Raw genomic sequence first — 14,554 nt, forward strand, 5'->3', positions numbered from 1 at the left:
GAGCCTATCCCAGCAGTCATTGGGCAGCAGGCAGGCAGATACCCTGGACAGGCCGCCAGTCCATCACAGGGCATATATATATATATATATATATATATATATATATATATATATATATATATATATATATATATATACATACATACACACACACACACACACACACACACACACACATATATACAGATAGCTGACAAATTAAAGGAAAAACCTGGATGTGTGACCCCTACAGTGAGGGGATTCGGGGGCTCTGTTATGCTGTGGGGGGTATTTTCCTGGCTTGGTTTGGGTCCACTTGTCCCCTTAGAGAGAAGGGTCACTGCAGATCAATACAAAGTTATTCTGAGTGATCACCTTTATCCTATGATGAAACATCTATCCTGATGGGAGGGGTCTCTTCCAAGATGGCACCGCCCCCATCCACAGGTCACGAGGGGTCCCTGAATGGTTTGATGAGGATATAAATCACATGCTATGGCCTTCACAGTCACCAGGTCTCAACCTAAATGAACACCTATGGGAGATTTTGCACTGGCGTGTTGGACAGCGCTCTCCACCACCATCATGAAAACACCAAATGAGGGAATATCTTTTAGAAGAATGGTGTCCATTCCTCCTGTGGAGTTCAGATACTTGTAGAATCTATTACAAGGAGCATTTAAGATGTTCTGGAGGCTTGTGGTGGACCAACACCTTATTAAGACATTTTTGTCCTGTAATTTGTCACCTGTCTGTATATATAGGGAGACTATGGCTCGCTGATTTTTTTTGGATATACTTTATTGATCCCCATGGGGAAATTACACTCTGCATTTAACCCATCCCTAGCTGTGTAGCTAGGAGCATTGGGCAGCCGCCGTGCAGCACCCAGGGACCAACTGCAGGTCGTCTTGCCATGCCTCGGTCAGGGGCACAGACAGGAGTATTAACCCTAACATGCATGTCTTTTTGATGGTGGGGGAAACCGGAGCACCTGGAGAAAACCCACCGTAGACACAGGGAGAACATGCAAACTCCACACAGAGGACGACCTGGAACGACCCCTAAGGTGGGACAACCCCGGGGTTCGAACCCAGGACCTTCTTGCTGTGAGGCGACAACCGTAACCACCGGGCCACCGTGCCGTGCCGTTTACTGATTAAGAATATTGTACATTTTTTGGGGTAATTTCCAATCCCATTTGAGGTCTTCTATATTTCACTGCACAGATGTCGTTTATAGACTCAATTTGCTCAATTTACTGAAGTTTAGCTGTCATTCCCGAGTATTAACAGCTCTCTCCATTCATTTTGGCCAGCTACGATATCTGTACTAGTCAAGTCAAGTCAATTTTATTTGTATTGCCCATTATCACAAATTACAAATTTGCATCAGTGGGCTTTATAGCAATACAGCATCCTGTCCTCAGACCCTCGTATCAGATGAGGAACAACTCCCTAAAAACAAAATAAAACTTTTAACACGTAGAAAAAATAGGAAGAAACCTCAGGGAGAGCAACTGAGGAGGGCTCTCTCTCCCAAGACGGACAGACGTGCAGTGGATGTTGTGTGTACACAATTTCCAGAATACAACATTGAAAGAGGATAACAGAATTATAATGGAATTATAAGATATATGAAGAATATGATGAGGAGGATGCCAAGCAGTGTCCAGATGCCACCGGAGCAGCTACTACTGGGTTTCCTTCTCTGTGGCAGTGAAACTACTTTGTGACTGTCTGGATTCAGCAGGGTTTTTCCTTATCCGAATAGGGGGTGCATGGATAAAGCATGCCCTCCATTGTCCTCTGCTGTATCGACCGTCCACCTGTTTCTCAATAGTGTGTGAATGCAGAGACCTCTGAGACTGTAGCTGTGATTCAGGGCTATCTAGTATACATATAAGCTTCACTTGAGTTGACTTGCAGACCACCTCTTCGAGCTGGACTTGTTTTCTCGTCACTTTTAAAAAAAAATTAGCAATATGTAATTTTAAAATCTTTACTTTCTCCAAGTCAGTGTTGTCACAAGGATGTTTGGCTCCTTTGAAAGCCAGTGAACCGTGAGCATAATGACAGGTGTTTGTCAGCTCGGTGTTGTCTGGTTCCTCCAGGTCCATCCCAGGGATCACTCCACGGTGGCACCGCTGAGTGAGATCTTAAACCTAAGAGCAGGTGTCGTGGTTTAGGCGCTGTGCACTGTGGGACGGGCAATAACATACCAGTAGGCATATGTCTCACCGCACCTGGCCATCTGGACAAGGTTCGAAAGGTGGCTGTAGAACCGCGTATGGGGTTTCACTGTGGATACCATCAGCGAGTCCATCTTCTAATATCCCACACTACAGTTATAAAACAAAATCAGTCATGAAAAAATTGTTGGCAAGTATTTTGGAAATGTTTATCCGTCTCAGATAACTCTATCAGGCCATGTAATCATAAAAGCAACTGGTTGGAAAATGTCCTCATCATCGATGTAGTAGATTTAGGCCGTGATGTTCTCTGCTGTGGCAATAGAGATTGGCATCTTTGCTCTCTTGTTTTAAGCTTGGAGGGTTTTAATGTTCGCCGTGTGAATGCATTCGTTCCAGGCCGTGGACATGCAAATACTTACATTGTATGACACGAAAGAAATCCCTTCCTTTTTTCTTTTGTTGATTTTTCCCCCTTTTTTCTCCCCAATTGTACCCGGCTAATTACCCCCACTCTTCCGAACCATCCCAGTCGCTGCTCCACCCCCTCTGCCGATCCGCGGAGGGCTACAGACTACCACATGCCTCCTCTGATACATGTGGAGTTGCCAGCCGCTTTTCACCTGACCGTGAGGAGTTTCACCAGGGGGGCGTAGCGCATGGGAGGATCACGCTATTCCCCCCAGTTCCCCCTCCCCCCTGAACAGGTGCCATGACCGACCAGAGGAGGCGCTAGTACAGCGACCAGGACACATACCCACATGCGGCTTCCCACCAACAGACACGGCCGGTTGTGTCTGTAGGGACGCCCGACCAAGCTGGAGGTAACAAGGGGATTCAAACCAGAGATCCTGTGTTGGTAGGCAACAGAATAGACCACAACGCCACCCGGATGCGAGAGAGCCTTTCCTTTTCTGCGTATCTTCGAGTGCATTTTATGAACCTTGTCTCTCACGAGTCACGCCAGATCGTCCGACAGAGGCGTGGTCCTCAATGCTCGGTACATTATTTATGAGTACTTCCATAAGTTGTGTTGGAATGACTCAGGGGCCTTAGGTACACAGCACCGTGCTGAAAGTGGTCGTGTCCTCCTGACCCTCTCTCTGCTTTCTTCTGTCAACCGATGGTGCAGAAAACCCCTCCAGAATAGAAAATGTGCCGGGATGGTGGTTTGGTTTATCCTGGATGAGACGTGACACATGTGTAGTCACAGAAATATGTGGTTAAGACAAAAGAAACATGCCCCTGTTCCCCGTTTTGGGAAGCCTCATTCATTCGGCTTCACATCTCTTAATCAGATGTTTGTGTCAGTAACTTCTCTTTGACGGCTCCTCTTTGTTCCAAATACGCCTCTGCGTTTTCTAGTTTCCAGCGGGCCGTGCTAACATCTCCTAAGATCAAATAAGCTCACTTTTTTTTTTTTTTACTTTCTGTCCTATCTGGAGAAGCCAAGTGTGCAGAAGAGATAACGTGGAGGGAGAAAGGGAGAGAGCTGCCAACTTGTTTATATTTCTTCATCTGATGAAATGAATAATGCAGCCAAGAGCTCCCTTGTACTCCAGGAGTATAGTTTGGGAGAAATCGGGGGAAGATGGGGGGCAAAAGGGATAAGGCGGGTATAGCCTTGATTACCTAACTCATCATGAAATATTCAAATGTGTTTTCCCAAAACTATAGCAGGGTAAGCACGGGGGGGGGGCTTATGAATGCTGATGTGGTTATTTTGTTTGCCTAAATGAACGGGATACCGCCTCTTCACACGGGGACAGGAGATGGACGATGATTGAAGACTTGTTATAAAGTATCTGAAGTCTTTTTTTTCTTCAGAATTTGGACTGACTGATGTGCTTCAGAATCAAACTTTTTTTGGGGGGGGGGGGGCTCATCTCCCTCGATATTTGCAGCATTCGACACGCCGAGGTGATGCAATCCACCCCGCACTGCAGATTCACGGGCTGCTCTGAAAACCGTCCATCCATCCTCTCTACCGCTGACCTTCTGCTGAGAAAAATGGGCATTAGTTTCAATCCAGGGAGAACTCTCTCAATTACCTATTTATTAGACTTGATGGAACCAATTTAGTCCCCCCCCCACCTCCTCACTTTTAGAGGAGGGACACGTGCACATATTGCGTGCATGCACACACACTCATGCACACGCTATGCAGGCAGAGTTCAGCCAGAACCACCCACCCTTTGATTTCACTAACAGACAGAACCCCTTTTCCTTCCAACCATCTCATTCGAGCCACACCCATACCACAGCTTTGTCAGTTTTGGTCAATGGTCAGACAGCATGAGAATGAGGCCCCCCCCCCTCCCATCCCCCCAAAGTTATTTGGGAGTGTAAATAAAGCCGTCTTTTAGGGAAGGCTGTGGGAGGAAGAGGGAGTGTGGCTGGGGAATTGTGGAATTCCTGGGCTGGACACTGTGGGCTGTGAGGACAGGACAGGGTGTGTGCAATGTGAAGCAAGGGAAGGTCAAACTCCCACTTGATTTAATAGAGGAGCGTAAAAGGTTTTGGGTACTTATCTGAGCATCATTAGACTGATCTATTGTGTGTGCGTGTGTGTGTCATTGTCTATTATTGATGTATACGCTGACATCATGTGGACTACCCCAAGTTCCTGCATGTTGTAATTAACGGTTCTTGAGGGACAGCGTTTTCCCCTTGTGCTGCGTCGATAGGATTAACACGCGCCAGGGTGTTGCTTTCTATTCACTTGTAGCAAAAACTCAATACCACATCTGTCACTAGCCATTCTGAGCCGCCAAACAAAGCCTGGCTGGAGTAACAGGCACCAAAACGGATTAATCCACTCCAGCTAACGTTTTGTGATACCGAGTTTGAGGCAAGTGTTAGGTGCCCCCTGCCATGTTACAGGGATACTAGTTGTCTCAGTGCTGATTATTCTTGAAGGTCAATCTTTTAATCCAGAGCGTCGCAGTAACCAGGAGATAGTATAAATCATTGGGCTTAATCGGCGCTTTTACAGCTCCCGCTTGTAAAGGCTGGATGTTCTGTGGCTTAACTTGCGTATATACATGTAAAAGAAGAAATGGACACATTTCATGGTTGAGGTTTATGATACTCGTTTCAGACATAGTTTCAGTGATTCAATCCAGCTGTCCATTTTGTACAGTGTTCAGCCTATGATGTTATAGCCACTGTCTTAACAAGATACTACCGATGGCCCTTAAACTACTACTACTACTGCTACTACTATTACTACTACTACTGCTACTATTACTACTACTACTGCTGCTACTACTACTACTGCTGCTGCTACTACTGCTACTAGTAGTACTACTACTATTACTATTACTGCTGCTACTACTATTGTTACTAAAACTACTACTACTACTATTACTGCTGCTGCTACTACCACTGCTATTACTGTTACTACTACTACTGTGTCTGTAGGGATGCCCGACCAAGCCGGAGGTAACATGGGGATTCGAACTGCCAATTCCCGCGTTGGTAGACAATGGAATAGACCGCCACGCTACTCAGACAGGACTTTACTCACATAGTAAATTGTATTGAACTTATTTTAGAGCAAGTTTATGGAAAATCAGCAAAAAGTTATGAAGTGCCTATAGTACATGGTGATGGAGAGCAGATGACTGAAATCACATTTCTACAAATGAAAAACAACTCGCCTTACCCTTTCCCTCAGTGACTGTGGCTGCCTTAACCCATGAACCATAACTCAACTCGATGTCCTGTGTTGTGTGTCCTCTCTAGGTGTACTCAGCCTGCCGGAGAGTCTGAACCTGCACTGCGACCAGCAGCGCTCGACGAGGGGCGGTGAGGGTCCTGGCTTCACGCAGGCCGAGCTGCGAACACTGGAACAATCTCTACTGGCCACCCGGGTGGGCAGCATCGCTGAGCTGAGTGAGTGAGCATTTCCTAACAGCATGCACACACACACACGGTGGGCCTTCAATAGACGAGTAGTCACACACACACGCGCATGGATTAGAAACTCAATACAGCCTCTCTCACACCTATGCATTACTCACTTGTTAGTCATCGCCATAGTTGTTACAGCTCTTCTTACTGTAAATTATGTCGTTACACACCATATGAATATCTTGTACTAAATATGCAGAATATGGACCTTAGTGCTTAAGCAGTGTGACTAAATATAACAAAAATATCATCTGTGCATTAGAATTAATCTTCTGAAGGACATTTTTCCATTTTTCCGTTTTCCCTATTCTCCTAAAAAAAAAAAGTCCAATTGGTGTGGGAGAATCCATCCTCCCTGTCCCAGTGGGCTGTCATGGTGGTCTGTGGCCAACCCCACTCTTGTTCTTCTTCTCCCACTCCCTTCCGCCATCCATCCCTTTGTCATTCTCGCTCTCTCGTTCTCACCCCATGACACACTCCATCCAGGAATGATTCTCCTACAGCTGTCCTCACACCTGTTTGTGATCCCTGCCTTGTGGGGTGGGATGGGGGGTATGAGGGGGACGTCTAAATCCAAGGTCATTGCCTCAAAGGCTGTTAACATCATCTTGAAAGGATGGGCTCCACCTTTAACTCCAGCTCCCCCTCCTCCCCACCCTACACCATATTAGATCATCTTGTCCCCCCCAGACATTAGCACTATGCATCACTGCACTGTGGCCAGGTCACTTTGTGTCAAGTGTGTGTGTGTGTGTGTGTGTGTGTGTGTGTGTGTGTGTGTGTGTGTGTGTGTGTGTGTGTGTGTGTGTGTGTGTGTGTGTGTGTGTGTGTGTGTGCGTGTGTGTGCGCATGTGTGTGTGTGTAAAACAGTTCACATTCCAATCCATTTATGCCATTAGTATTATGAATCAAAACAACAGTGAACATGTGTCCCCCCAAATAATGTGGTCTCCATCAAGCCCAGTTGCTGTTATTCACTTTTGATGCCCAAATGTAGTGGTGAGATACCTCATTCCCTCATGTTCTATCACTATACCACCTGCAGGGGTCATAGATACTATCGCATGTAACATACAGCAGTATAACCGGCTGATGTGGTGCCCCCTATTGGCCCAATCGATGTAATTTTGAAAATGCCACAACACACTTGAATACCTTAGAGGTTTAGTCCAAGTCCAATTAGCGGTGTCTGAGAGATCATGTTTGGCAGATGGACAAATAAGAGAAGGGACAAACAAGGCCTGAATGATCCACTTGTATGAAAGACATTGGAGAGCCCCTCATTAAGGAGTCTGCTGACATTCTCACTTGTAAGAATTCATTTCACTTTCAAGAGCTTGATACATTTTAGGAGAACAGCTCTAGATGAAAAGTGATACCGAAAAGTCTCTGGCCTCATTGCTTTCAAATTACTTGATATTGGTTGGAGCTGACAATGATATATTCATGGCTGCGGGCGCTCGGGTGGCACAGCGGGCCAATATGTTAATAGGTTTGAGCCCCAGCATGCCTACAGCTTGGCTGGGCATTGTAGGGAGCATAATTGGCAATGTTCCTGGGTGGGCAGTTGTTTGGGGTAACATAGTATCTCACCATTGCAATTCATGACCACCTGCAAGTCCACCTGCAGGTGGGGGGGCAGCTTTATCTGTGGGGGAAATAACGTGAGCCTTCACAATCCTACATTACCACAGAGAAACCTGCTGCTGACAGGTGGAGGGAAGTCGGTAGTGTCTCCACGTGTATTAAAGGGTGTACAATGTTGTCCTCACTCCACCCAACTACTGTAGGGGTTGTACAATTTATATATATACTATGTACACACACACACACACACACACATATGCATTCTTATAAAATCCACAGAGAATTCCTTTCCCTTCTCCCCAATATTATCCAGCCAAATACCCCACTCTTTCGAGTCATCCCGGTTGCTGCTGCACCCCCTCTGCTGATCCAGGGACGGCTGCAGACTACCACATGCCTCCTCCGATACATGTAGAGTCTCCAGCTGCTTCTTTTCACCTGACAGTAAGGAGTTTCACCAGGGGGACATAGCGCGTGGGAGGATCACGCTATTCCCCTCCAGTTCCCCCTCCCCCCTGAACAGGTACCCCCACTGACCACAAAGGAGGTGCTAGTGCAGCGACCAGGCACATACCCACATCCGGCTTCCCACCCGCAGACATGGCCAAATTTGTCTGGAGGGACGCCCAACCAAGCTGGAGATAACACGGGGATTCGAACTGGTGATCCCCGTGCTGGTAGGCAGCAGAATAGACCGCTACGCAACCCGGACGCCCCTATATATATTTGTGTGTGTGTGTGTGTGTGTGTGTGTGTGTGTGTGTGTGTGTGTGTGTGTGTGTGTGTGTGTGTGTGTGTGTGTGTGTGTGTATCCACAGAGAACTCATTTGGTTTTATTTTTTCATGGACAGCATACTAAGCTTGTTATAATTGTTGAACATCAATGAGCAGCCTCACTTCAATAATGGCAAAGTGAATTAATGAGAAGGAAAAGTTGACTACGACAAGATCAGTAGAGAAATCAGAGGATGAAATACAGGAGGAATTAGATTGGCCAAGTTAGAAACACTGATGGTGTGTTTTATCTCCCTGGCGGTCTAACAACGCTCCCTAGGGAGCAGAAAGTTAGACCACTGCAGTACACAAGTCATCCGTACAACAAAAGATAAAGTGCATCATTTTGTGCGAGGCTTGTAGAAATGAAAACTTTATGCTCGGTGCTGTAAAGCTGTCGCTCCTGAGCATAAAACACGTCCTCATCAGAGTTGAGGGGAGCAGTTCCAAAGAAAACCTGGCTGGTGTTTGATTTCTGATGAACACACCGTGGGTTTGTCTCCCAGGCCCGCATTTGTCCAGCTGGGCCTCCTAACCTGCAGGGCCGGCCAGTTGAATGCTGCCAAGGGTAGACGTGTGGCTGGGGAAAACCTCGTACTTCAACACCTCTGTTATGTCCTCATTATCCTCCACTCGATGTGGGTCCTCGCGTTCCTTGTGTTATGTGATGTGTTGTGCTGATGTGATGTATATGGTACGTGTCCCTCATCAGCGTGAGCTGGTTTGAAGGGTAAATCGATTTCGCTAAGAGTCCATCAGAGGCCTATTTAATACCTAAAGGGCTGTTAGATAAGAACATCACAAGGAGGCAGAAAGGACAGAAATAAAATGCAGCAGCCATGATAGAAACTTATGAGGGTTTTCACTCAGAGCCAGGCAGCGCTTCATTACACGGCCAAACAGTCCTCCACCCTGACCTCATCCTGACCTCATCCTGACCTCAGGGAAATCCTCGAGCAGCTTCTGGCTGTGACGTGCTCAAATAAACTAATGGAAAATCCCCTTGATATCAACAAACGGTTGCTGGCAATTAACAGTTGGTTATTTAGGTAATGAACGAGGCTGTTTAATAAGATAACAAACACAACTACCAACATAATGTGATTCACTTGAGCTGGAGTAACAAGAATGCTGTTACCCCATCAACTCTTCATCCCTCTTTCTTCATCTCACTTTTTTCATCTCACTGTCTTCTTACTTCTCTTTTTCTTTTCTTTCTTTGCTATATAAATAACATTTTGCTTGCTTGCTTGCTTTTTCTTTTATTGTTCTTTTCTTTGTTCTTTTATTTTTATTTTTGCTTTCTTTTATTTTTCTTTCTTTCTTTCGTGCTTGCTTGCTTTCTGTCTTTCTTTCTTTCTTTCTTGCTTTCTTTTTATCTTTTATTTCTTGCTTTCTTTCTTTCTATCTTTTCTTTCTTACTTGCTTTTTCTCTTCTTTTCTTTCTTTCTTTTTCTTCCTTGCTTTCTTTCTGTCTCTTTCTGTCTTGTTTTCTTCTCACTTTCTTTGTGCTTGTTTCTCCAGCTAGTTTGCAGATGGCAGATCTGGGCAGTGTGCACATAGCGGGGTTGCAGTTTCCCTCGGTGCCCTTGACTCCTTATCATGAGGGATAACATTGTGCTTCCCGTCGACCTGCAACGGTGTGTGTGGCATTTCTGTAAAAACCCGTATACGCGCCCACATGTAAGAACAGAGCTGACAGCGGCCAACATATTATGACCAGGCGTGACAGCGAAAGGGGGCTGACGTCAGCATAGCCACTGCCCTGTTGCAGGCCATGGTCAAAGAGCAAATAAATGGTGTAATGTAACACAGCCCAGGCGTTTAGAAATGGGGCCCTAAATTCCAAAGGCCAGACGTGCCTTTACTGCCCAGGACGGGGCATATTCAGAGAAGAATATGAAACAGACACAGCCGAGTTACAATAGACCAGAAAGTCATAATGCATGCTCAACAATACAGGTAAGGAAATCCCAGGAAGTTGAATCAGTTCATATGGACATAACATTTAGTGGGAGAAATCTCATCACTCATCTAAGTGACTTCATCAGTCTCAGCTGATTGCAGGTATCCCCACCCTTATTAACAGCACAGTTGCATAACAACCGAAACTGGTGATGTCACACAGGTTTCATATGCAAATTGCCATGACCATTAATTACAATGGCAATGTGTACTATTTACAGAGGGTCAAGGAATAGCTGCAAGCACAGCATTATAAGATGGTGACAGATGTACTCTTAGCCCCCCTCCTCGATTCAGGGATGGTCGTTCTCTTTTCACATAAGTGGCCTCTTTGACTCCCAAGTTCAAACCAGCGTTCCTCCCTTTCAAGGATGTGCACATCCTCATCCTTGAAAGAATTATTGGCTATTGATGATGGGGGACATTTAATTGTTGATATTTACCGTAAACAAGCACATACTGATCAGTACTTAAGGTTTGACTCTCATCAGCCACTGGAGCACAAACTAGGAGTCATCAGGACACTGCACCACCAAGTTGACAACATCCCCACCAACACAGCGGCCAGGGAAGGGGAGAAATCCCACATCAAACAGGCCCTGGTTAAGTGTGGTTATCCTAACTGGGTGTTTGTCAAAGCCGGGAAGACACCCAAACAATGCACCAGCCGATCAAAGAGAGGAGAAGGACAGCTGTCTAAACATAAACCAGCGGTGATTCCGTATGTGGCGAGTGTCGGAACAGTTGAGTCACGTATTTTCCAAACATCGCGTCTCAGTTACTTTCAAACCCCAAAACACATTGCACCAGAAGTTGGTCCACTCCAAGGATTGGGTCCCCCAACACAAACAAAGCAATATAGTGTATGCTGTTAAGTGCCAGGAGGATTGCCATGACTTGTACATCGGGGAAACCAAACAGATGCTGGCCAAGAGGACGGCACAACACAGGAGAGCTAACGCTTCAGGCCAGGACTCCGCAGTCTACACCCATCTACAGGCCAGTGGCCACTCCTGCAAGGATGAGGATGTGCACATCCTTGGTAGGGAGGAACACTGGTTTGAATGGGGAGTCAAAGAGGCCATCACCCAGTTGTGATCTAATCACAAGTGGACAGCTCTAAGTACAAGTGTGAATGCACCCAATGTGCTCTCAATGCAACTTGAGATCTGATCGCTCAGGCACATTCGGAGGTGGCCTGGGATGCATTTATCCACATTGCATTTGAAGTGTAAACACAGATGCATCTCAGCCCACACTGAAAGAGAACGTACATTGCTAGGCAGTCACCAAAGCCTCCACTGGATTTAATTTAGTTTTTTTTTAATACCTCGTCTATAATTTCCGAAACATATCAGACCCACAACTGTGGAAGAGCCCTGCCCGCTTGCACATTCAAGTTCAACTTCAGGATCAAGTTCATTTGTCATTTGTCCACCTGGTAGAGTGTGTACCACATAAGGCTGAGTCCTTATCGTAGCGGCCTGAGTTCGAATCTGACCTGGGCTCTTTGCTGCATGTCATCCCACTCTCTCTCCCCTGCCTTTCCTGTCTCTCTCTCTCTCTCTTGATTGTCACTGCCAAAGAAAGGTGGAAATGCCAAAAAATCTTTAAAAAAAATCTAGTTAGAAACTCCACTGCCATCTCTCCTAAACATCTCCATGCCTCCACAGGTATGCCATCTGGACCAACCACCTTCCTACTCTTCATCTTCTTCATAGCTGCCCTCACTTCCTCCTTGCTTATTCCACTGCACTTCCTGATTCATTATCTCCACATCGTCCAACCTTCTTTCTCATTTCCTTCATTCATCAGCCCCTCAAAGTACTCCTTCCACCTTCTCAACACACTCCTTGCTTATCAGCACATTTCCAACTCTGCCTTGATCACTCTAACCTGCTGCACATCCTTCCCTAGCTTGGTCCCTCTGTCTATCCAATCACTACGAGTCTCTTTTCTCCTTCCTTAGTGTGTAACTTCTCATACAACTCACAACACGCCTTTTCCTTTGCCTTCGCCATCTCTGTCTTCAGCTTATGCCACATCTCCTTGTACTCTGTGTACTACAATCCCACTTCTTCTTTGCCAACCTCTTCCTCCTTATACTTTCCTGTACTTCCTCATTTCAATACCAAGTCTCTTTGTCTTCCTTCCTCTGTCCAAATGATACAACAAGTACCTTTCTAGCTATCTCCCTCACTATTTCTGCAGTAATTGCCCAGCCATCCGGAAGCTCTTCACGACCACCCAGTGTCTGTCTCAACTCCTCCCTGAACTCCACACAACAGTCTTCCTTCTTCAACTTCCACCATTTGATCCTTGGCTCTACTTTCACGCTTTTCCTCTTCTTGGTCTCCAAAGTCATCCTACAGACCAACATCCGATGTTGCCTAGCTACGTTCTCCCCTGTCACCACCTTGCAGTCTCAAATCCCTTTCAGATCATGCCTCTTGCGTAAGATATAGTCCACTTGTGTGCACTTTCCTCCACTCTTATATGTCACGCTGTGTTCCTCCCTCTTATTGAAGTATGTATTCACCACAGCCATTTCCACCCTTTTCACAAAATCCAACCCTGTCCTTCCATATTCCTCTCCTTGACACCATATCTACCCATCACCTCCTCATCACCTCCATTCCCTTCACCAACATGCCTATTGAAGTCTGCTCCAGTCACCACTCTCTCCCCCTTGGGTACAGTTTCCACCACTTCATCCCACTCAGACCAGAATTCTTCTTTCACTTCCATCTCACACCCAACTTGCAGGGCATATGCACTGATAACATTCATCATCACACCTTCGATTTCCAGCTTCATACTCATCACTGTGTCCGATACTCTCTTCACCTCCAGCACACTCTTGACGTACTCTTCCTTCAGAATTACCCTTACCCCATTTCTTCTTCCATTCGTACCATGGTAGAAGAGTTTGAACCCTCCTCCGATGCTGCTGGCCTTACTCCCCTTTCCACCTGGTCTCTTGCAAACACAGTATATCTATCTACCTTCCTTCTCTCCATCATATCAGCCAGCTCTCTCCCTTTACCAGTCATAGTGCCAACATTCAAAGTTCCGATTCTCACCTCCACACTCTCTCCCACCCCCTCTGGACATGCCTTCTCCCTCTCTTTCCCCTTCGCCCAACAGTAGCATAGTTTCCACTGGCACCCTGCTGGCCAACAGTACCGGTGGCGGTTGTTTGGTAACCCGGGCCTTGATCAATCCAGTACGGAAATCTGATTTATGATCCGCATATTTGATTTGGCAAAGGTTTTACACCGGATGCCCTCCCTGACGCAACCCTCCCCATTTATCCAGGCTTGGGACCGGCACTAAGAATGGACTGGCTTGTGCATCCTCAGTGGCTGGGTTTCTAGACAGTGAGCTCCGGAAAATGAGGCAACGCTGGCTCTCTTCTTGTTTTCTCAGGCTGTCAATAGTCACTGAAAAATGAGTTCTCAATTCTCCGACGCATGGATGAATGTAAGGGCTCTTTTCTGAGTTTTTTTGTGTGCAAATAATAATAAAAAAAATCCCTTTCCTTGGAGAATACAGTGGCCAGTTAAAAGGGTACAGAAAATTGCATAGCATGATGGGACTAAACTTTTCAAGGAAGCGATTGCGCTCGCTAAAAGCCCGATGAAATATCTTGTTTGCCTGTGGGTGTGTGCATGTGTGTGTGTGCGCGTGTGTGTGTGTGTGTGTGTGTGTGTGTGTGTGTGTGAGAGAGAAAGAGAGAGAGAGAGAGTTGAAGTGAACATCATTTCCTTTCCATTATCCCCCCCATCCATACATATAAAGCAGAGAAGCACAGGAGACTGCAGGTGAGATGTTCGGTCCCATCTTGACACTACTTGCGCTCTTTTCCTTTTTCTCATTTTTCATTTCATTTCAATAGGGTTAAAGTACTTTTCCCATTTAGTCGTACATTATCTCTCCCCTTTTGTCCTTTCGACACCTCATACAGTGGATGACCCAATTTTGAGGATAGATTGTAGTAAAAAAAAAATTTAAAAACGAAGACATATGAGCCGATCATTTTCTCTAAAAGGTGACGGATCCTCGAGAAAGAGGCACACCGAGCACATGAGGGTGTAAGCTGCAGTCAAGTTTCTCCCTTTTTGAGCCAGTAAACAAATTTTT

At 46.0% G+C, this 14,554-nt stretch overlaps 1 protein-coding gene across 1 annotated transcript in view; it reads left to right on the forward strand.

The window, feature by feature from the left end:
* The window catches only part of LOC130109542 (ankyrin repeat and BTB/POZ domain-containing protein 3-A-like), a 221,022-nt gene that overhangs the window by 159,383 nt on the left and 47,085 nt on the right, over positions 1-14,554 (forward strand). Inside the window, exon 2 of the mRNA XM_056276480.1 lies at positions 5,918-6,067. Coding sequence (XP_056132455.1) covers positions 5,918-6,067 — 150 coding nt within the window. The remainder of the gene's footprint in view (positions 1-5,917; positions 6,068-14,554) is intronic.

Source organism: Lampris incognitus, chromosome 3 (assembly GCF_029633865.1).
Source record: "Lampris incognitus isolate fLamInc1 chromosome 3, fLamInc1.hap2, whole genome shotgun sequence".
Lineage (NCBI taxonomy): Eukaryota > Metazoa > Chordata > Actinopteri > Lampriformes > Lampridae > Lampris > Lampris incognitus.